Source organism: Armigeres subalbatus, chromosome 1, assembly GCF_024139115.2.
Source record: "Armigeres subalbatus isolate Guangzhou_Male chromosome 1, GZ_Asu_2, whole genome shotgun sequence".
Lineage (NCBI taxonomy): Eukaryota > Metazoa > Arthropoda > Insecta > Diptera > Culicidae > Armigeres > Armigeres subalbatus.
Window position 1 is genome coordinate 250343068 of NC_085139.1, and position 24984 is coordinate 250368051.

Sequence of the window (24984 nt, forward strand, 5' to 3'; positions counted from 1 at the left end):
AGGAAAACCATGTTCAAGCATAATTTGCCATAATTCATTCCGTTTCACTGAGTCGTACGCCGCCTTGAAATCAATAAACAGATGATGTGTCAGCAAGTTGTACTCCCGGAATTTATCAAGGATTTGTCTCAGGGTAAACATTTGATCCGTCGTTGATCGGCCCTCACGAAAACCTGCTTGGTATTCGCCGACGAAGGACTCTTCAAGCGGTCTCAATCTGTTGAACAGAATACGGGACATAATTTTGTACGCCGAATTAAGGAGGGTTATTCCTCGGTAATTGGCGCATTCCAGTCTGTGCCCTTTCTTAAAAAGAGGGCAGATGAGGCCGTCCAACCAGCTAGCAGGAATTTCCTCGTCTTCCCATATTTTTTCGACATAATATGGTGCTGAACTTCATAAAGCTGCTCACTGCCATGTTTGAGAAGTTCAGCCGGGAGCTGGTCCTTCCCTGCAGCCTTATTGTTTTTCAGCTCTTTAACAGCTTGTCCATCGTCGCTAATATTTATTCTGTTCACCGATGCACCGTCACTTCCTCTATTCAACAAAGTCTCGAAGTGTTGCTTCCACCTGGCAGCCACTTCAGTTTTATCTGTCAGTAAATTCCCTTGTTGGTCGTTGCACATGACGGGAGATGGCGCTGTCTTTCTCCGCACACCATTGACAGACTCATAAACCCTCCGCATATCGTTCTGCTCCATTTTTTCCTGCGCCTCACTAATAACTTGTTCTTCGTACTCTTTTTCTTCCTGCGGTGGGTTCGTTTTTCGACAGCTCTTGCTTCCTTGTACCGATCTCTATTCGATCGGGTACCCGACACCAACATCCGGCTTCTGGCAACGTTCTTCTCGTCTGTCACTCTCTGACACTCCACATCAAACCAACCCGTCCTGGGTCGCCTCTGTGCAGTGCCTACCACTTCTCGTGCTGTTGTGCTCACCGCTCCATGGATCGACTCCCATAGATCGTTGATGTTGTCGCTAACGTTGATTGCACTTATCCGTTCGTCGAGCTTCTGGCGGTACTCAGCCGATACTCCTTCCGCCGACAATCGCTGGATATTGTAACGCATCGTTCGCTGTGATCTTTCGTTCGATACAGTTGACAACCGTGATCGAATTTGACTGACAACGAGGTCAGAGTCAATGTTCGGACCTCTGAATGTCCGCACATCGATAACATCCGAGAAATGGCGCCCATCCACCAGAACATGGTCTATCTGGTTGCAAGTTTCAACATTTGGGTGTCTCCAGGTGTGCTTAAGGATGTTCTTTCGTGCAAAGTAGGTGCTACTGATGGCCATCCCTCTGGCAGCAGCAAAATTTACTAGCCGTAGGCCGTTGTCATTGGTAGCGGAGTGAAGGCTCTCCCTACCGATTATGGGACGGAAAAAGTCCTCTCTACCGACCTGAGCGTTAGCGTCTCCGATAACAATTTTCACGTCATGCTTTGGGCACTCTCCATAGGCTTTATCAAGACATTCATAAAACGTGTCCTTCACGTCGTCGGATTTATCGTTTGTCGGTGCGTAAACGTTGATTAGGCTGTAATTGAAGAATTTGCCCCGTATCCTCAACACACAGATTCGTTCCCTAATGGGTTTCCACCGCATCACTCGCTTCATCTGCTTGCCCATTGTGAGGGTGAGATATATTAGGAATTGGGCAATCGACTTTTAGAGTGTATTGATGACAGATATGCAAACATCGTATAACGGTTTGGTTGTCAACACCAACTAGTAAACAGCAGGCCATGACTTTGCCTCTTCCCTCGTGGGACAACGAACGGAGTAGCACGCGGACAAGACAGCACACCCCGTGACGCATAGCTCGTTCGGCAGAACTGGGCCGCACATTTGGCGATCCTGCCAGGTTGTTCCTGGTTGGAAATAATTGTTTTGTAAGTATCCTGTGGGTGTGATTGGGACATTTTTCATCGGTTTCGACTTGTAATTTCGAAGACGCTCTGGAAGAGCGTCGGATTGAATGATTTGCACATCGGTTTCGACTTGTGATGTCGAAGACGCTCTGGAAGAGCGTCGGATTGATAAATTTGTTCAACGGTTTCGACTTGTAGTTTCGAAGACGCTCTGGAAGAGCGTCGGATTGATAAATTTGTTCAACGGTTTCGACTTGTAGTTTCGAAGACGCTCTGGAAGAGCATCGGATTGATAAATTTGTTCAACGGTTTCGACTTGTAGTTTCGAAGACGCTCTGGAAGAGCGTCGGATTGAATGATTTGCACATCGGTTTCGACTTGTGATGTCGAAGACGCTCTGGAAGAGCGTCGGATTAAATGATTTGCACATCGGTTTCGACTTGTGACGTCGAAGACGCTTTGGAAGTCGTCGGATTGAATGATTTGTATATCGGATTCGACTTGTGATGTCAAAGACGCTGTGGGAAGCGTCGGAATAAATGATTTGCTCATTGGTTTGGACTTGTAGTGTCGAAGACGCTCTGGAAGAGCGTCGGATTAAATGATATGTACATCGGTTTCGACTTCTGATGTCGAAGAAGCTGGGGTGACATTGCGCATCTCGAATCGAATCACTCGATTCGTACGTTTTTGCATTCGTTTCGAAAAAATTGCGGCATTATGTATTTCGTTCGACTTCATTCAGTCGCAGTACAAGATTTCGAATGGTGCTGTACTAGCTCAATCGAGTATGTTCTGTCAAACGAAATGTAAACAGAGAGAATAAAGAGCCCCGCACATAGGATACGTTTGCGTTGCGTTTGACAGTTTTCCCATGGGAAATCTGTCAAACGCAACGCAAACGTATCCTATGTGCGGGGCTCTTAAGAGATAGCTGTCTCCGTGTTTAATATGCCGTCTGCTGAAGACTGGAGAGACAACCTTCAGCACATGGCAAATGTGAGTAAACAGAGAGAATAAGAGTAATTTCATCTGCGTGAAGCATGTTGCTTGTTGGAAAGGCATCCTTCAGGGCATGAATTGGCAGTTAATTTATAAACAAGCAAATCGTGCTCAATGACTATAAAATCTATATTTTTTATTGAGCAGTTGAAACCGATTAAAACATTATGCCAATACGACATGTTTTATAAATTGAGATATAGTTACGACACAAATTATAAGTTTTATTATTAATTGCATATTATTCGGCATCTCGGCCGTACGTAAACCATTTTTTTGTTAAATGTCTGGGCCGTGCATATGCACAGCACATGTTTCTAAATGGACAAATTGATATGAAATTTGCGAAAAAGAATCCATGTGTCTTGTAGGGACTCGAACCCTCAACCTCCTACTTTCTAGATAGGCGTGATAACCCCTACACAACAAGACCACTTGAAGGTTACGTTTGCGGAAAAGCCATCAGAATCCGAGTACCAACTTCAACCACAATTAGCTCTTTTTTTTGCAAATTGAATATCTTTCGGATGCTTGATTTGTCCAATCTTCACATGTGCTTTACTGTTGTATATCCACAGTCAAGCGAGTGCACATTGTTTATTAATCGAGAGGATCACACTCTATGCCCCCAACAACGAGTTGGGCGGATTTGTGCCAAGGCTTGCTTGGCTAAAGCATTTGATTAGTTTGATTGCTCTAATTGTAATCAAGTGTCGGTCTTCCACCGTCATTAGTCGTCTGAGTACCCGCGACCGCATGCGTAGAGCAATCAAACTCATCAAATGCTTTAGCATTTATTATATTTATTCGAGTTTATGCCACAGATCCAATTTTGAGCTTAAGGTCACTCCTGACGGAATCCAATTTTCAAAGTACTCGCGTTTTCAAGGGCACACCATTCGATACGGAAGCAACGCACAACTGTCATTTTTATTTTTTCAGCTTTGCTGCGTCGCAGCATGCATGAAAAAATAAAAAAGACAGTTGTGCGTTGCTTCCGTATCGAATGGTGTGCCCTAGAAAACGCGAATACTTTGAAAATTGGATTCCGTCAGGAGTGACCTTAATAATTTAAAGCTAAAAAAGGATTTAATAATACCACAGAGAAACAGACGTCTCACTAAGAACAAAATGCAATCAATACCATCGTCACGGAAACATTGCTGCCCAATGCTAAAATCACTGTGTGTGGCCAAGCGGCAACCAGATGGCGGTAGTGTGCAAACGTCAAACACAAGCAAAATCGATGGAAGCGCCATCGGTGGCCGATTGACCACCTACAAAAAATTAAATCAACCGTTAAAAAGGTGAACGATGTAACATGTGTTGAGTGAGACGTCTGTTTCTCTGTGATAATACATTACTTTGATGGTTCCATGTGTTTTAGTTAAATGCACTTGGGTCATCTCTTGCGCGTTTTTTTATTTAACTCAACTATTTTTACGTAGATTTTGGATTATATACGTTTTTACGCAGATTTTCACCATAGATTTTTCACGCGGTTTATCGAAATCGTCAAGAAATACGTGAAAACTGCAAAAAAAAAACGATTTAAGTTGAAGTCGTTTTTACGAGGATTTCGGGATAATTAGAGATTGCATATTGTCTGGAAATTATAAAAGTAGGTATACTAATGACATTCTTTTCTTCAAGATACAATAATGAAACATTTATACTCTTCCCGTAGAGTAATAAAAACAAATATAATGAAAAACTTTTAGCAAGAAATGACGCTCGAACAAAATACGAAAGCTATAAAGGTGACGAGTGATTTTCATTCGACTTGAGTCGTTTTTCAGTGTGCTATCGAGTCTCCATAATGCCAAAACATCTCGTTATTCTTGTACCTCCTCGAGAATACTCGAACGATGAGTCGTTTTCGAGATCGAATCGAAAGCCGTAATGTCAAACATGTTCGACTCGACAGAATTACGTTCGAATCGAGATGCACAATGTCACCCCTGGTTTGACAAATGTGCTGTTTCTCAACGGTTTCGACTTTTAAAAAATTGAAGGCTTTCTCATCGGTTTCGACATGTGATGTCGAAGCTGCTGTGGTAGAGCGCTGGATTGAATGTTTTGGCTTGTGATTCCGCAGACGCTCTGGAAGAACGCCGAAAAAAGTTATTTGTTTTCTCATTGGCTTGACCTACGAGTTAAAATGTCGAAAGAATTCTGGAGTAGCGCCGAAACAAATTATTCGTTTTCTCATCGGTTTCCACTTGTAATGTCGAAGATGCCAGATTGAATGATTTGTTTTTTCTTATCGGTTTTCTGCTTGTGTTGTCGAAGGTGCTCTGGAAGAGTATCGGATTGTTGCAGCTTTTTGATGGTGAAGGTTGGGTAGAAGAGGGGCGAATTTTTCGCGTCAAAGAAACGTTAATGCAGATCAGCAGAACACAGCTATTCAAATTTGAATTCCTAAGGTATTGTGTGATAGTACCGTACTTATTGGCATGAGCTTGAAGGGCCAATAAATAGTATGTTTGAAGAGCTACCGATATTGTTTCGATTTTATTGTATTGGATATGGTCTGCCGAATCGAATTCAATTGGTTTTGGATTGCAATGCTGGAAATATTTGCAAAAAAAAAAATAAATAAATAAAAGGAATACAGTTGGAGGATCATGAACCTGAAATAGTTGACATTTGCAAAATGTTAAAAAAGGCCGGATTAATTTGCTTAGTAAATATGCATTTACGTATTTGTATGTGGACTTGGAATTGAAATATTGAATTTGGATTGTTTTTGGTATTGGTTTTAAATGAAATATTTTATTTTTGTTAATTTTTATTAACATGATCATTATATTTGAAAATTGGAATTGGCTTGGTTGCAAATATTTAATATTATTTTAGAATCAACTTTTGGTTATAAGCTAGAGATTGTATTTGAAAGATGGAGTTGGATTAGAATATTAGTTGTGAAAATTGGATATGAATATGAAAAAAATTAATACTGATACGAGTTATTTATAACCATGCAATGGCAGGCATAAATAAAACTTTGAATTAATTACTGTGGAAATGCTAAAAAAACACGTAAATCTCGGGTACTTATTCAAAAGGACGTATGTGATTTTGTAAACAAAGATTCAAACGTCGATTTGTCCGATCTGATAGCCCTCCCACGCATACCATCGCCACAGACAGGTAGGGGAAGCCTTCGGCTACCTGTTGGTGGTGTTGGTTTGCGTGGGAGTCCCATCAGATTGGATAAATCGACGTCTCAATCTTTGTTTACAAAATCACATACGTCCTTTTGAATAAGTACCCGAGAAATAGTAAACCAAGAAATAGTTGCAATGCAATGGAAGATGAAGAGAATAAAAAAAAACTTGATTATTTTATATGAATGCTTGATTTTGGTTTTCCATTATAGAAACGTTCCAATGTTGGTCTTTGATTAAAACTTTGCTCATGGAATGGGAATATTGGATTTGCTTTTCGGGTTCATACATTGGATTTGAGTATCAGATTGGAAAATCCTATTAAAATATTTGAATTCCAATTTAAATTCGGATGTTTTTGAATATAGGAATTGAGTACGGATATCGGATACTGGATTGTAAAATTAAAAAAAAAATGCGACAACTATTTACTTGTTTATGAAAATCCTAAGTCAATGTTTTTTTTTTCCCTTTTTTTAGTGAGAGAAGAAGGGGAATGTGAGGGTGAGATATATTAGGAATTGGGCAATCGACTTTTAGAGTGTATTGATGACAGATATGCAAATATCGTATAACGGTTTGGTTGCCAACACCGACTAGTAAACAGCAGGCCACGACTTTGCCTCTTCCCTCGTGGCACAACGAACGGAGTAGCACGCGCGATAAGACAGCACACCCCGTGACGCATAGCTCTCTTCGGCAGAACTGGGCCGCACACCCATCACTACGAAACCAACTCCATGCTCTGCTTTTTCACCGCCGCTGTGATAGATGTTATACTTGAATGCAGTGTTGGTTGTGGGGTCCACGGCTCGGAATTCACGTTCTCCGGATCTGGGCCATCGGACTTCTTGAATAGCGGCCACGTTCACTCCAACCTTCTGCAGTTCGCGAGCCAGAAGGCTCACTCGTCCTGGTTCATTTAGGGTCCTGACATTCCAGGTACCGAGTTTCCAATCATAGTCCTTATTTCGTTGCCGGGTCGGTTGCCAAAAATAACGTTCTCTTTTTCTTCTATCTCCATTTTTCGTCGTATTTGAGAGGCTTCAGTAAGCTACCTTACCGGAGTCGCGTTACCTACATCGCGCTGGTGGGGCTGCCACCTGGGTACCAGGCAGACGCTGTTCGAGCCGCACCTCCTGGTGAACAGACGCTCGAGGCGTACCTTCTCACTCTAGCTGATGTCAGAAGGACAACAGTGTCCAGGCTGCACTACCAGCTAAGTACACAACCCTTAGCTGGCGGTCTTTTGTCATCGGACGACCCGTGGAAGCGTGAGATAGGGACTTGTAGGGACCAGAGTTCTGTTGGGCGCTCCTTCCCAGATGTTAACCCACCATTTTGCAGCCCTAAAAATAATGTAACAAAGTCAAAACTCAACAGAACTTCTTTAAATTTTGAATTAGAACCACATAAGTATTCCATAAAATGAGAAAAATATAATTCCGGCAGAAATACGAGTTTCGATTTTTGAGGTTTTGGCTGCCTTCGAACCATTGTGCGCCGCTGGTTCAAAATGATCTATAACGCCACCGCCGATAAAATTTCAATCGGTGCACAGGTTTAGTTCTAGTCAAAGTTCAAGTTAAAGTCCAAATCCCAGTTCTTTGTTTTTAGCTTGTATTCGATTCAACTAAGAATCGAACTTTGGTTGGGAGTTTTATTCGGCATTCTGTTCTATTCAATTCTTACTGTATGCGTTATATTGATTTTATTAAATGAAGATAAAAAATATATGTACAATTTACTTCATTCAATGTTCAGTTATTACACACAAAGTAAAAAAACGCTAATGTATAAAAATTGAAACACATGTTGCAACTTTTTTTTTTTTTTTTTAACTAATTTTATTTGCTAATTATCTAATACATGCATTCATCTCTTAGACTAGGTGTTCCGTGTTTTCTTAACACTATCATCCTTATTTGCTATGTTACGCTTTTAGTTATTATTAATACATTTCAATTGCCTCTGGCAGTTAGAATTTTTCCTCTGGTTGAATTGAACCATGTAGGAATTACAATGTTTTAAGCTTTAACTAAACTTAACCTATTTTATACTAAGGGTACAAGGAGTTAATCGTTGCAATAGAAGATTGCAACGATTTTTCTCTAAAATTGAGAATAATTTTGTTGGACATTTGTTGCAATGTCTCTATATTAGAGATTCTATAAAGTTCATTGGTACTATACCACGGAGGCAACTTCAGAATCATTTTCAGAATTTTATTTTGAATCCTCTGAAGTGCCTTCTTTCTGGTATTGCAGCAACTAGTCCATATTGGCACAGCATACAACATGGCAGGTCTAAAATTTGTTTGTAAATCAAAAGTTTGTTCTTAAGACAAAGTTTTGATTTTCTGTTTATAAGTGGATATAGGCACTTAATATATTTGTTACATTTGGCTTGAAGGCCTTCAATGTGATTTTTAAAGTTAATTTTTGATCTAGCAGAAGTCCTAAATATTTAGCTTCGCTAGACCAATTAATTGGAACCCCATTCATAGTGACAATATGTCTGCTAGAAGGTTTCAAATAAGAAGCTCTCGGCTTATGTGGGAAAATTATAAGCTGAGTTTTGGAAGCATTCGGGAAATTTTCCATTTTTGCAAGTAAGTGGAGAAAATATCCAAACTTTTTTGCAATCTACTACAAATGACACGAAGGCTTCGCCCTTTGGCTGAAAGGCCCGTGTCATCTGCAAACAAAGATTTTTGACACCCTGGTGGTAAATCAGGTAAGTCAGAAGTAAAAATGTTATACAATATGGGCCCCAGTATGCTGCCTTGGGGGACACCAGCCCTTACAGGTAATCTATCAGATTTACCTGCTGATATCTGATAGTTTACCTGCAGCGAGCGATCTGATAAATAATTTTGGATCAGTTTAATGATGTACAGAGGAAAATTAAAATTCATCAATTTTACAATCAAACCTTCATGCCAAACACTGTCAAATGCTTTCTCTATATCAAGAAGAGCAACTCCAGTCGAATATCCTTCAGATTTGTTGAGCCGAATTAAGTTCGTAACTCTTAATAACTGATGAGTGGTTGAATGCCCATGGCGAAAACCAAATTGCTCATCAGCAAAAATAGAATTGTCATTAATATGAACCATCATTCTATTTAAAATAATCTTTTCAAACAGTTTGCTTATTGAAGAAAGCAAACTGATTGGGCGATAACTAGAAGCCTCAGCTGGATTTTTGTCCGGCTTCAAAATTGGAACAACTTTGGCGTTTTTCCATTTATCTGGAAAGTATGCCAATTGAAAACATTTGTTAAATAAATTAACCAAAAAGGATAAAGAGCTCTCAGGAAGTTTTTTGATAAGTATGTAGAAAATACCATCATCACCCGCTTCATATTTTTTAATTTTTTAGTAATAGATCTCACACTTCATCCAAATTAGTTCACAACGAAGGGTCAACAACAATCTCATGATTGAGAATGTCTTCAAAGCTCCGTGTAACCTGATCCTCAATTGGACTAGTGAGATCTAGACTAAAATTATGGGCACTCTCGAACTGCTGAGCAAGTTTTTGAGCCTTTTCGCCATTTGTTAATAAAATTTTATTTCCTTTTTAAGCGCTGGAATTGGCTTTTAAGGTGTTTTAGAAATTTTCGTTAATTTCCAAAAGGGTTTCGAACTGGGATCCAACTTCGAGACATTATTCTCAAGGTTGGTATTTCTCAGAATAGCGAAACGTTTTTTAATTTCATTTGCAAATCTCGCCAAATAACTTTCAACGCGGGATCGCGAGTTCTTTGGTATTGCCTTCTTCTCACATTTTTAAGACGGATCAGTAGCTGAAGATCGTCGTCAATAATAATGGAGTTGAATTTAACTTCACATTTCGGAATTGCAATGCCTCTGGCTTCGACAATTAAATTTGTCAAAGATACGAGAGCATTATCAATATCACTTTTGGTATCGAGAGGAATATCAACATCAAAATTCCTATCGATATACGTTTTATATAAATCCCAATCAGCTCTATGATAATTAATAGTAGAGCTGATTGGATTATAAATGGCTTCTTGTGAGATTTCAAATGTCACAGGAAGGTGATCAGAGTCAAAGTCAGCATGAGTTACCAATTGGCCACACAGCTGACTTGAATCTGTTAAAACTAGATCAATTGTAGAAGGATTTTGACTGGAAGAAAAACAAGTTGGTCCATTGGGATATTGAATAGTATAATATCCCGCAGAACAATCTTCAAATAAAATTTTACCATTGGAATTGCTTTGAGCATTATTCCATGAACGGTGTTTGGCCTTGAAGTCACCAATTACGAAGAATTTTGATTTGTTGCGAGTCAGAATTTGAAGATCAGCTTTCAACAAATTCTTTTGCTGCCCATTGCATTGAAAAGGCAAGTAGGCTGCAATGAAGGAAAATTGACCAAAATTTGTTTCAACAGAAACTCCCAAGGTTTCAAAAACTTTGGTTTCAAACGAAGAAAATAATTTATGTTTGATACGTCTATTAATGACAATGGCGACCCCACCACAGGCGCTGTCAAGACGATCATTTCTGTAGATGAAATAATTTGGATCTCTTTTAATGGAGAGTCCGGGCTTTAAATACGTTTCAGTTATAATGGCAATATGCACATTATGAACTGAAAGGAAGTTGAATAATTCATCTTCCTTACCCTTTAGAGAGCGGGCATTCCAATTTAGAACTTTCACACAATTATTTGGATCCATTGAAACGGAGTCCGATAACATTTTTTTGTGTGTACTTTATACCAACCTGAACAGCTTCAGGAATGGTATTTGCTTTGAACATTGTATCAATCATGTGATGCAATTGTTCAGTTAAAAATCGAAATCGGAAGCAGTCATGCTACCTGAATCAACAACATGACCGTTATTTTCCGTTGGGACATGGGTATAAACCTCATTTTGAGAAGAGAAATTTGGTCTACCAGCAGCGATGTTTGCATACGTAGGTACATTGGACACATGTTGCAACAATGTAATGCAACGCAATACAACGCAATGCTACGCTGCGTAGCAGTAAAATGAGTTGATAACGAGCTATTTCCGCGGGGGTCTTATGTTTTCCTACCCGTTGAAGTTAGTTCCTACTGTGTGGATTGGATACAAACCGGAAAGACATAATAAAAACTATTCATCTGTTTTCCACGAACCTTGTTCGATTTAAAAGGACCCGGTATCAGTTTCTTCACCGTACTTGGCCACTATCGGTGATGCCGCCGTTTTGTTACGCTGAGGCTACTAATGCTGATGATCACGATAATGATGATGCAGAGGATGCAACAGCAGCAGCAGCAGCTAGACCGGACAAGGCGGCAAAAACTTCTCTGGAACAACCGATTTTGGCATGTGTAAAATTTCTAGCTCATAAATTTCACTTTACTACTACTTCGAGACGGGACTGCAGGCTGGCGACGGGCCATTCCGTCGTCATCACCGCAGCTACTGCGCTGTGGAGTTCTTGGCATCGAATTATGGCCGAATACGAGTAGTTGTGTAGCCAACACGCTGTAGAATAACATTGTGAACAGCGAATGGGGGAAACAGTTCGGCCAGCTTCGACAGTGCAAAAAAGATTCCATCAAGTTTTATGGATTCTCAAAGTTGTTCGTCCCTTTTTATGTTACTCGTACAGTCAACGGGTATCCTGCGCTTGCAGCGTGGTACCATTGCATTGTGCACTAACTCGAAATGTTTTCCAGCGTAATTGATACTAGAGATTGCTCCACCGAGAACGATAAAACTTGTTTTGAAGACATACAAAGTGTGCAACTAAATGTGGACTTGTTGCAATGATTCAAGGAAATTGTTGGCAAATAGTTACATATTCGTTCCTGAATTTTACTAAATTTCTAATGGAAATTCAACAAAATTTCGCATGGCTTATCAAAAGAAATTCCTCTAAGCAAAACTTAGTTTTTAGTGTTTGAAGTTATTTACATATTACATTGTTTGAAGAATTCATAGTTGTCAATGATTTTGTTGACAATATTTTCAACCAAATACCACAATAAAACCCAGAATTATCCACTAAGCCTTGGTGATTCCTTTCTCGCGTATTATCAACATGAGAAAAACACATAAGAGAACACTTTAGGACAGCGGTCTCAACCTGGGTCTGGACTGTGCGACAAAATATCAAAAGGGAAAAACGTCGAGTGACTTAAATATGAAATCTACGGATTCGGAAGCCTCCATTTCAGAGGCATGAAGGCTTTTTCCGAAAATCTCAGTACACAGGACTCTGTTTTTACACGATTTTTTTCGTTCGTATTTTTGATCGTGTGACTTCAATTTATAGCCAAAATCTTCGCAACATGTTTCAAAAAATCCTGAATAAACCAAAGAAAAATCACATGATAAATAATATGCGTTAAACAATTTAAAAAATCGAATTTCAAACAGAACAAAATTAAGATAAACACAATCCAACAAAACGAGAATCAGTTTTTAAAGCAAAATCTAATTTATTCCACGGCTGCTGAATCCAGATCTCGAAGTCAACTAATGGAACTCCCGGTAGATTCGATTCCTCTTATGAGTGTACGCCCCCGCTGCCGACATTTTTGCATCGGCGCGTCGCTGTTTGAAATCTGCAACGCCATTGAACAAGTCCAAACCAAGACCATTGACCAAACCACTGTTTTGAATCTTGAATTAAGACTTCATGCCAAAAGGAAAAATCCAAATATATCGGGATTGCAATAGATCCATCATCATACGTTTTCATACTTATGATTTTGATTTGATGTAGTTGGTCGCAGCCAAACCAAGTTGAAAGAGAGAAAATAGGTATAAACAATTCCAAGCACACTTTTTAGCAGTATACTACTAGCAAAGGAAACAGTTGAACATTCAGCATATTAAACTTCACAATAATCGATTGTACATTATCAAATCTACTGCTAGAAATATTCAGCCTTCATCCAGCATGCAGCACATCTTCACATGACACCATCAACATCAGCAACAGCAATAGTAGCATTCGAAATAGCAGCAACTCTTCGTATCAACATCAAATCGCCTTTGAGCACCGCGATAGTATAATTTTTCATCATCTATCGAGCAAAGCAGCAGAGCATCATTCCCGTCTTCGCATGTCCCCATCAACAACAACAGCAGCAGCAGCAGCAGTAGCATTCAAAACAGCAGGAACCCATCACATCAATATCAATAATTCATGAATTTATCCAAAAGTTCGTTCGGAAAATCCTCCGGACATTTTTTCGTAAGAAATACCGCCAGGAATTAAATCGGTTAGTCGTCCAGAAATTCTTTCAGATATACCATCGGAAGATCCTTCAGGAATTCCATAGTAAATGTCTCTAAGTAATGCATCGGAGATTCATCCAGTTCATCACACACCTGACGGAAAAGGAAGTGTACAAAAAGGAAAGGAATGTGGATGGGAGAAAAAAGGGAAAGTTGGGAAAAGGGCCCTTGAAGAGGGCATACAACGCATAAGCGTACAAGAGCTTATAGCTTCTTACCACAACAGGTTATGAACAACAAAATACTCTGAAGGTTCAGGTTTCTGAAGTCAATTTCACTAAGTAAGTGTTTACCAAATATTTGGAAGCGCAATTACTCATAAACTGGGTAGTTACATATTAGATAACGGATAATCGGATTCACAACTATCACAAAGGGCAGCAGGGACTTTGTCCAAGGGCTTGACGATCCCTCCCCATGGCCACTGCGAGTTAGACCGGGACCATCGTCCCTAACCCCTAATCCCAAGGCGTCAAGCGACCCGTGCCGAGGGGATGCATGGCCAGGGGGTGAAATAATAAGCTAGGCCTTTAACGGAGCCTGTGGGGTACCTGGGCACCCTCCACAGTAATTGTCCCTTACCGCGTCATGCTGGGCTCTGGCGTGGTGGACCTCTCTTCCCGAGCAACTCGTGGGACCAAAATGGAAAACCAAGTCAATTCTTCAATTAGTGGTAGTAGTGTAGGCGACAACCCCTTCGCAAGAGGTGGGTTGTTCAGGTCTCCGCCTAGGAGGCCAGAGGCAATAGTCGGCAGCTCAGTGCGCAGCGTCAGCGTGGGTCACTCAACCTTCCTCTCGGCTATAAAAACGCCGGAAGGGGTTATTGACGGCCCATGGCTTGTGAAGGAGATGAACCGCAAACGCGATGGGCTTTCGGCCTTCGAGGTGGCGACGGAACAGCTGGACGCCATCATCGACTTTGCGTCATCGAAGCATAATATCAGCAAGGACCTCAAGAGGAGCTTGCAGAAACTTCGAAAGTCGATGCTGGACGCCAAGCTGGAGAGGGCGGTCAGGACGGCCAAGTGTAAACCCGTGAAATCGGTGGAGTCGAGGTCTACCCAGACTGAGGCCCAAGGATTCGCGGACTCAGGCAAGGTCGAATCGACCGAAGGCGTGCCAGCGAAGACGGTGGTGCCAAAATCTACACAGACTGAGGCTCAAGTATTTGCGGGTACGTCGGGGTGACTGCTCCAACGCCGACGTACGTCGAATAAGACGTACCCGGATGGGCGAGACGATACTCGAGCTGAAGCGGGGCGTCTCGCAAAAGGGCGCCGCCTACAAGAAGTTGGCGGAGGAGGTCCTAGGCGAGACGGTCAAGCTGAAGGCACTCACGACGGAGGTGAATCTAAGGGTTAAAGACCTGGACGAGATGACTGAAGTCGAAGAGCTCGTCACGGCACTGCGGCGACAGTGTGAAGTGGAGACGCCCACCGCAGCCGTTCGGCTACGGAAAGGTCCGGCAGGGACGCAGGTAGCATTGGTTCGGCTATCTGCAGCAGACGCCTCCAAGGTAGTCAAGTTAGGGAGCGTCAAGGTGGGATGTTCGGTATGCCCTGTGCGCATATACGAGCAACCCGAAGTTTGCTTCAAGTGCCTGGAACCGGGGCACAAGCAATGGGACTGCAAAGGCCCTGACAGAAGCAATCTCTGCCGACGCTGCGGATTGGAGGGACATAAGGCACAATGCTGCACGAACTCTCCCAATTGTTTGATTTGTTCCAGCAAAGCTGTGAACAGCAAGCACCCCATGGGGGGCTCGATGTGCCCGGCGTTTAAGCGTGCTGCAAAATCAAAATGCAGGTAACGCAGCTGGCTTGCTCGGCCTCGCCCGAGTGTTTGGTGTGCGCAGATTTAGAGGAAACGGCGGAACACGTGTTGTTCGTATGCTCACGTTTTCGCGCAATGCGTGACCACATGCTTGCCACATGTGGTCTGGACACTACCCCGGACAACCTAGTTCGGAGGATGTGTAAAGATGAAGTTGGCTGGAACGCCGTTTTATCGGCTATCGCCCAAATCGTCTCGGAGCTACACAGAAGGTGGCGCGTGGACTCAAGGATGGCTAGTTCAGGCGCAAATAAGAGGTGGTCCAAGGGATCGGAGTCGGCTTCATGGGTCATACCAGTGGTCATGCTCTGTGGTCGAACTCGATCCTTTTATCGAACAAGTGGCCGCGCGAATAACAACATGGTATCGTCGCTTTCTCGGCGTCGGTCAACCGGGCGGGTTCCGAGCCCGAGGACGGAAAGGGGTCCTCGTCAAGGCTGGGGCAGGCGTAGGCCTCGCGTCGGCAAGTCCTTCTGTGTGCTGGCGAATAGGCCCTAGAAAGGTCAATTTGGGGTGCACGCGGCATCATCATTCTTGATACCAGTCGTGCAGAGGGAAGCAGGCGCGAAGTCGACCCTTCCCACCTTCCGAGGACATAGGGCGTGGTAAGGCCACCTGGAAAGCCGGCAACGCGCTGGCACGATACCATGGTGTTCTTCTAAAAAAAGCGAGTTACGATGTTCGGTGCTGCAAGGACACGCAGCTAACCTCGAGGGTGCGTTGTGCACTGGCCCCCCTTTGAAGTTTTAACGGTTAAAATAACAAAATGTATAGCAGAAAAATCTTACTGTGACATCAAATCGAAAACTATTCCTGCTATCGATGAGAGCAAATCGAAAACTTATTTTGATATTGGTTTCGATAACAAAATAAGTACTCAGTTTGATGTCTGATCATACAATTTAGAAATCAACAGCAAAATGAGATCAAAATATGTAATCAATAATGATGATTGATATTTGAAAACAAATTATGATTTCAATTTGCTGTCACAATCAAAATATGTTTTCTACATGCTCTCATTATGTTTTCAGACTTTGCTCGGGTAGTCATAGGAACCAACATTCCTGCGCTACTCCCAGCACGGCATGTGCAGTCCAGTCTGTAGATTTCTAAATTGTATGATCTGACATCAACCTGTGTACTTATTTTGTTATCGGAACCAATATCAAATTTAGTTTTTGATTTGCTCTCATCGATAGCAGAAATAGTTTTCGATTTGATGTCACAGTAAAATTTTTCTGCTATACATTTTGTTATTTTAACCGTTAAAACGACCAAAAAGATATCAAATTAAGTAATCATATTCTTGACACTGAATCCTACCAAGTGTTCCGTCATCACCTTTTCGCGAAAGAGGCAACCGATCACATTCGCCTACAACCTGCACGGTACCACAATCGGGCGCGTAAATCAAGTGAAGGATCTGGGAGTTATTTTAGACTCGCAATTAACATTCAAGCAGCATGTCTCGTATATCGTCGAGAAAGCTTCAAAGACGCTGGGATTTATTTTCAGAACAGCGAAAAATTTTACCGATATATATTGTCTGAAGTCTCTGTATTGTGCCCTCGTTCGCTCCACACTGGAATATTGTGCAGCAGTCTGGAGCCCGGCCTACAACAATGGCTGTGATAGAGTAGAATCCGTCCAGCGCCGCTTCCTTCGTTTTGCGCTTCGAAAGCTTCCTTGGAGGAATCCGTTCCAGTTGCCGAGCTACGAGAGCAGATGTCGTTTAATAGATCTTGAGCTGCTCCGCACCAGAAGAGATACAGCAAGAGCAATGACGATTGCTGATACGCTTCAAGGTCGAATCGATTGTGAAGCCATCTTGGAGCGAATCGATATTAACGTTCAACAACGCACGCTTCGCAACAGTGTAATGCTTCGGTTGCCTCTACGACGTACCAATTATGGCCTGCAAGGAGGAGTTAGTGGCTTACAACGGATCTTTAATAGAGTGGCACCGTTGTTCGACTTCAACAGTACACGTGATATGCTTCGTCATAAGTTTTCGTCATTCTTTTCTAACAGGTGTCCGTAACAGTATTAGATGATGAATGTAGATTATTGATTGTTATTTTTTGTTCTATTTTTATTTTGTTTTACTTCTATTTGCCGACCTGATTTGTATCTCTGTTTTTGTTTTATATTATTACCAACATCATTGGGGCTATTTTAAGCCTGTTGATGGATAAATAAATAAATAAATAAATAAATAAATAAATATTCGGCGATTCCACAACATCAAAACGAGTTATCGTTTTGCTCTCAAGCTTTGCTCGGGCATACATACACCTATTCATTCACAATTCTGCCATGCTTCGAGGTGACGATCTCGGTTGCCTCCCGCTGCGCCATTACCTCTGCATGGGCAGACCATTCACACACTTCTCCGCGTTCGGCACTTTTCGCTCTAACTAACCAATCACAAGTTAGTACTGCTTGTCGATTGCTGCTCGGCGCGCCAGATTGAGGCAGGCTGATCGTAGGGCTGCAATTTCGGCACTCCACCAGTATGCCGGGCGTCTGCCATTTCTTGGCAGAGCTTTCCTCGGCATAGTAGCGTCGCATGCGCGTGATAGGACAGCTACCAGCGCATCCCCGCTCAGACTGTCGGTGTTGGCCTCCAGTCCCAGGGCAGCGGTGAAAACTTCGCTGTCGAAGTGATTGGACTTCCACCCACGGACCTGACAGGGATCACCCGCCCTCGGACGCTGCACACCATAGTTGATCTTGAAGCGAATTGCTAGGTGATCACTATGGGTGTAGCCCTCGTCTACCCTCCAGTCCAGGTCAGAGGGCGTAGCGTATCAAAGAGTCCCCCTCTTAGACGTACAGAGGACCGCTCAACCTCTGTGCCGCACTGCTCTTTGACGGCAGAGACGACGTCTTCCGCGGTCGTGACCTCGTCCAGTTGCTCACACTGGAGGGTCACTTCCGCACCCAACGACCTGACCTGAGCGCCGTCACCCAAGACCTCCTGGGCAAGCTTTTTGTACGCTACACCGCTGGATTGCACGCCACGCTTCAGTACCAAAATCATTTCACCGTTCTTGGTACGTCTGACGCTGCGCACATCCATCCCAGGGCCGATAGGCTATCGACCGCTCGCAGCGATTTGAGGACATCGGCGTACTTGTCCTTGTCGGTTTTCACCAACAAAGCCTCACCTCTGTCTCTCACCTTCTTCGCAGGTCGAGGGGTGTTCGACTTCCGAACCCTACTGACCAGCGCCAAGGATTTGCATCCCCTTCGGCGAATACCAATGGCTGGTTGGGGCCAGCTTGTGGCTCAGCAACTTGTGCTTGTTTAGTGCCTTTCACGCTCTTTAGGCTCCGGTGCACCATCCAGGCGCCTTTTTGCCTTAATGGTAGCACGTTTGGGTCGCTTCGAGTTTGGCGTTTTCTTGCCCTCACTGGCCGTAAGGGCGGAGTCGGTCGCCTCTTTCGCCGCAGTAACACCGCTAGGGGAGGAGAGGGGCCTTAGTCTGGATACCTTTGGCCACCTTCTCTGCTGCCGCTACACGCCTGATATAAGCGTCCTGTTCTTGTCTTGCGACTCAAACAGCTTGCCGAAGCACCAACAGGCTAAGTTTAAGCTCCTTGTTGGTGTTCTGCTTACCGCTTATGAACTCGATGATGTCATCGAGTTTCTCGGCCACCACCCGTATTGCTAATAGTGGCTCATCAGGCGTGCAAGCAGGGCTACTCTCCACCACCACTGGAGACTCTTCGGTACTGCCAGTTGCAGCAACCGTCACTCCGCTCTCCCCCTCTCTAATAGGGGACCTCGCTAGACCCCTTTTGGCAAAGGGGTCCACCACCTCCATCTCCAAAGATTTTTGTCTTTCATGACTCATTGCTACATGGGTCCCCCTTGCGGCTGCCGCCGAATCCTACTGGAGTAGTCGCCTTTAGTGATCCCATGGTTATCTATGCCTGCCTTGCGGTAAGCAGGGAGGGTTGACACTTGCGTGTTCAGAGCCAGTTCAGCGCAAGTCAGGAAAGGGCATCTGAGCCTACTCCCACCCAGTAGGCAAAACTGGATGGCAGGATTGGGTAGCGTGCTACAAGGCCCGCCACGGTTTTATGGGACGGAAGACAGCCTAGCCATTAGCCCACTCGCCGTTTCGAGTCGGTGTCACCCGGCACTACTAAGAGAGTAGAATGTCAGACTGCCGGCCCTCGCTGCACAATATTGCAATACTTATATTGTGCATTTAGACCAAAACTGTTAGTATCACGCTGGTGAACTGGCAGCAAGGCCCACTTCCGACGAGATTCACACGGAAAAATAAAATAAATATGCAGCACTGCACGGAATTATCAGTTATGAAATTGAGCTTGTTTTGTCGCTGACAACGTCGCTGCCACCAAAATGAAGTTCGGGAGTCGATTTCCACACTTCCGAACGCTCTTCCGACGATGTGTTGGTAACAAACTCAAATTTTGTTCTGACGTTCATGATGTCGGAAGTAAGTTCGGAAGTAAAACGTCGGAAGTCGGAATACAATTTAGTGCTGGCGACACAATACCATACACACAGCCTTGACGTACCTGCCAGAACCATTATTGAGACCTTACTGGCGTCAGCCTCAATGCGCTACCGCGCTCCCTCGTTTGTAGCTCATTTAGCCGACTGGTCATGTCAACTAGTGTTTCCGACCATCGTTTCCAATGGGTGCCGCGCGGAGGCGAACCACACTGCCCACCATCGTCGACAACTTTGAGCGCGACCGTCTGTAGGGGAACCGTGCTGGCTTGAGATTGAACCGACATGCTAACTTGTTGGAAGGGGGAAGACGGTCCCGGATCAGCCAGCTGGGCTGAATTCAGGACATCACGTCATGGGGTTTTGACATCACAACAGGAGCAGTAGAAGACTTAACAGTGCGAGCCGAAATGTGCAGGAATAAGGATGGGAGCATCTTGACGGTCGAACGTGTGGCGATCGAAAGGTGGAAGCAGCACAACGAGCAGTGTTGGGAAAAACTCAAAATCTCAAAACTCATGATCGATTCAAATCAAACGTGAGTTAAGACGTACCCAACTCAGCACCTAAAAAATCATGGATGAGTTGAATCATCGCAGGTTCACTTTTGTTCTCCTTCGTAAATTAACAGTAAATTAACGTTCAACACATATAACAATGGATAGTGAACAATGAACAATAAATTTTCCCCAAATTGTTTCAAAACACTTTTTGGAGTAAAATGATTTTTTAGGAAATGAGTGAAATGATCCGTTTTTACATAAAAAAAAACTCAGACGTGATGCATTCCTTTTAACTCACAAACGAATTGGTTAGCACGGGAACGCTCAATGATTGATTTTATGAATTATTTTACCAACAGTGACAACGTCAGTTTAACGGACGATGGAAGCCAACCAGCCCCCACCTTGATGGAAGTTAAGGAAGCCATCCAATCCAACAGCTAAAGAGATAAAGCAGCTAGTAAAGATGGTATCGGAGCTGAGCTCATCAAGATGGACCCGGAAAAGTTGGCCACTTGCCTGCACAAACTGATAGTCAAAATCTGGAAAACTGAACAGCTACCGAAGGAGTGGAAGGAAGGGGTTATATGCCCCATCTACAAGGAAGGCGACAAGCTGGATTGTGAGAACTTTCAAGCGATCACCATCCTTAATGCCGCCTACAAAGTGATATCCCAGATCATCTTCCATCGTCTGTCACCAGTAGTGAATAAGTTCGTGGGAAGTTATCTAGCCGGCTTTGTTGATGGCCGCTCGATAACGGACCAGATCTTTACTGTAAGGCAAATCCTTCCAAAATGCCGTGAATACCAGGTCCCAACGCACAATCTGATTTGAGGGCAGCATACGACAGTATAGAACCTTGAGAATTATGGGCGAGAACAGCTTCCCGGGGAAGCTTACCAGACTGATCAAAGCAACGGTGGATGGTGTGCAAAATTGTGTGAAGATTTCGGGCGAACACTCCAGTTGGTTCGAATCGCGCCGGGGACTAAGACAAGGTGATAGACTTTCGTGCATGTTGTTCAACATTGCCCTAGAAGGTGTTATGCAGAGAGCCCGGTGTAACAGCCGAGGTACGATTTTCTACAGATCCAGTCGATTTATTTGTTTCGCGGATGACATGGACATTGTCACCCGCTTGAATTTTTTCCGACTGCACAAAACAATCACCGGGTTCTCGCGGAAGTTGTGCGTCCAATACGACACACGATCGATCGCGCATTCTCTGAAAAAAATTTCACGAAAATTCCAAAAAACTCGAAAAACTCAAAGCTATAGCGTTTTTTAGGTGTCTATGGGACGCAAATATTTCCAATACAAATTGAATAAACAAATGTCACGCTTTTATCTTCTGCTGTATTTTAAATAATCTATTGCTGAAATATTACAAGTAAAAAAATATGATTTCTTTATAAATTGATTTTTTCGATCCTTGATGATGACGCAAATTTGGACTTTCTCAGTATGATTGTCGTAATCCCGTTTCAAGATGATTATAAGCTTCTGGGCGCTGAAGAATCTACGTTAAGCGTCGCAAATCTGCTTTTTCATCATCATAACGCCTCCACGGTTGAAGCACATTTCGAACGTGATAATGCTACCGTATAATTTGATTATAATACGGATTCCGCTGCTACGCTGCCACTCTAAAATTCCACCGAAGACCACACTTCAAACCACTCTCACGTTCCTGATTATCTGCTGAACTAGCGACCGCGCGCACCGCATGTTTTCATTCTGATTTTAATTGGATTTCCAACTCTAGTCTTAATCAAACCGTCAGAAGACAGATTTCTCCCCAGCAGCGCATCCTTCCGCCATCGATACCGAGGACGGCCATCCCCGAAGCAGCAGTCTCCGCAGAGGGATTCCCAACTACAGTCATAGAGATATCCAACTCGTCTTCTCCAGCGTCACGCCATCCGAGTTCACCGGTCTTCTGATGGTACTTCGGCGCTCGCCTCCGGACAGGAGACGGACGGAAAACTTTCTCGACGACGACGTGATGAAAATTAGCTCATCGAATATTCCTCGCTTGGTGCTCGTCGTCGTCGTCGTCGTCGTTGTCGTTGTCGCCATCATCAAACTCTCGAATCTCGATCCATCCGTCCGTTCGTAATGTCAAACTTGTGCCGGGCCGGGATTCAGACGAAATGATGTGCCATGATTAAATTACCATAAGAACAAACTTTATGCCAACTTCAAACTTTGTTTTATATCCAGTCGGTGGCACTTCTGGGGAACTTCGATGGGAGTGGATGGTTAAAAATGTCCTTCATTTGAATTGAGTTACGTATAATAGATAAATAATGTTTAAATTTGTTCAAAGTAGTGAACGTTATGAACCATGAGATCTGGTCTACGGTTTATTGAAAATTTAAAACCACAGTTTTATAAGCGAAATATTTTGGAGTTCAAACCGTTCAGACTGTCCGATTTCCCAAGTTTTTTTAACGATGAATTCATATTAAGGATGCGATTTAGCAAAGTCAATTGGAAACGTCAAGAAATTGCGACAGGTACTCATGGCACATATTTCATAGCTATTCAACTCATAGAAAAGAAAATGATCGTATTTGCAACAATATTGTCACATCAATCCCACTGTTCAGTAATCAGCCGTAGAACCGGTAGTGCACATGAAAACGAGAAAATAGGAAAGATAAATAGTTTGTCTTATAGGAACCTTTTCATTCGAAAGAATGCTCTGAGGCATCTCCAACTGATCAAACTCCTCGTTGAAGGTACACACAAACCATCTCACACATCCACGTTGATATTTATTCCTGAAATTTAGACAGCCATCCCCGTGAATGACACTGCGTGCCATCTTTGGATTCGCAAGGATGGTTCCGCGCGCCTGAAACCATACTATTCGAATGAACATACCGCCATCACCGGGAGTGGAAACACACACACCAAGAGAGGCTTGTTGCAAATGGAAATGGCACAGCTGTCTGTCTGTCGTCTACCCACCAGACCCAGACCAGACCGGAGATCTGACTTGTCTCCAGCTCTAGCGGAACAAGTGCACTGCCGCAGGCCCCGAAGCTCTTTTGGAAAGTTTCCCACATGTTGGGAATCGTAAAATCCAAACCAACGAGCAAACGCCCCGAAACTCAGCTAGTGGAAAGCAGACTGGGGCGGAGTGCACGTGGGAAAAGCCGTTTCGGATTTGTAATTCGTACCGCACACACCAGTATTTTCCTTTCTGCGCCGGAAATCGTGTTCGGTTTTGGCCCCAGTCAGTACTATTGCTTGTGCAGTGCCGTCACATACGATTTTTATCCGGCTGTTGGATAACCACGGCATGAATGCGAAAGAAGGATATGGTGTTTGTTTTTCCTACGCCTGTGGTTATGCAATGGTGCGGTTGACTTTGTGCCCTGTCGGTTTCGCCTACAAGGATGCAACTTTACTTCCCACAAGCTTGGTTGGGTGCCCGACACATTGTTTATTGTAAGACACATATGTGAAATTCGGATTACTTCGAGAAAGAGTAACTATTCATCGAAGATTATTGTATCAACACAAAACTTGTAACACAATGATGATTCTGGTGACATTTTTAAATGTACTTTCCATGTTCTATTTTTACTCGGGTCATTTATACCATTCAGTCACTTATCTTCATTTCCGACTTTAATCTCATTTTCCAGATCCGCTTCCTGAACTTCAGCTACACCGCCCGATACCCACTGGAAGGAACGCCTTGATCCATCCGAAGGAATGGTCTACAAATGGTACACCAATCTGAGTAATCGTACGATCGCGATTACCATCGTCGTCTGCATCTGTATGCTGTACGTGTCCTACACATTCAACACATGTCTGATAGCGAGCATCAACCGGACGTGGAGGAAGGTAATGATTGATTGTTGTATAGTTGCAAGTGTGGGCCCGATTCATGGGACTTGTTCGCAGCAGCTGAGTCATTTTAAGGATTATAATCATTTTATTATTGAAGTAGAACCTATTTTTGTCAATATTTGAAACTTTTACATGCTCAAACTAAATTTCAATGTTTATTGTCGAACTGACGTTAAATGTAGCCATGAAATTTTCATTTTTGTCGATTTAAAGACTTGTAGTGGCAGAATATACGATACTTCATCATTTTATGAAATTTGATAAAGCCTGTCCACGTCAAATTTCGGACATCTAGAAAATGTTCAATTGATGTGACGACAATCAATCAAATAGATCGTCTCAGTCATTAGTGATTTTTTTAAAAGTCGTATTCAACAATGGATGTCCGAGAATTAACGTGCACAGGCTTTATTAATTAGCAAAGAAAATGAAAGATTTTGCTTGCTCCCATTTCTTTCTTCTGTGGTTCTATTCATTTTTCTTTCTATTATCTTCCTTCTTATGCCCTTCTTTCTTCCTTTGTCTTTCTTCTTCTTTCTTGTTCCTTGATCCTTCTTCCTTCTTTCTTCTTCCTTCATCCTTCTTCCTTCGTCCTTCTTCTTACTTTCGTCTTCCTTCTGCCTTCTTCCCTCTTCCTTCTTCCTTTCTACATCTTCCTTATTTCTTCCTTTTCTTCTTTTTTTCCTTCTTCCATCTTCTTTTTTCTCCTTCCCTCTGCCTTCTTCCTTCTTCTTTATTCATTCTTACTTCTTTCTTCTTTTCACATTTTCATCTTTCTTCATTATTTTTCTTTCACTCTACCTTCTTCCTTCTTTTTTCCTCCTCTTTCTTCCTCCTGCTTCCTTCTCTGCCTTCCTTCTACCTTCTTCCTTCTTCCGTCTTCTTTCTTCCTTCTTCTGTCTTCCTTCTTACTTCTTCCTTCATCCTCTTTCCTTCTTCCTTCTTTCTTC

General features: G+C 43.0%; 1 protein-coding gene across 2 annotated transcripts in view; it reads left to right on the forward strand.

The window, feature by feature from the left end:
• LOC134212645 (heparan sulfate glucosamine 3-O-sulfotransferase 6) overlaps nucleotides 1-24984 on the forward strand; it is a 300512-nt gene that overhangs the window by 262641 nt on the left and 12887 nt on the right. For both annotated transcript variants that reach the window (XM_062690676.1, XM_062690685.1), the window contains exon 3: nucleotides 23824-24028. In XM_062690676.1, coding sequence (XP_062546660.1) covers nucleotides 23894-24028 — 135 coding nt within the window. In that variant the 5' untranslated portion in view covers nucleotides 23824-23893. The remainder of the gene's footprint in view (nucleotides 1-23823; nucleotides 24029-24984) is intronic.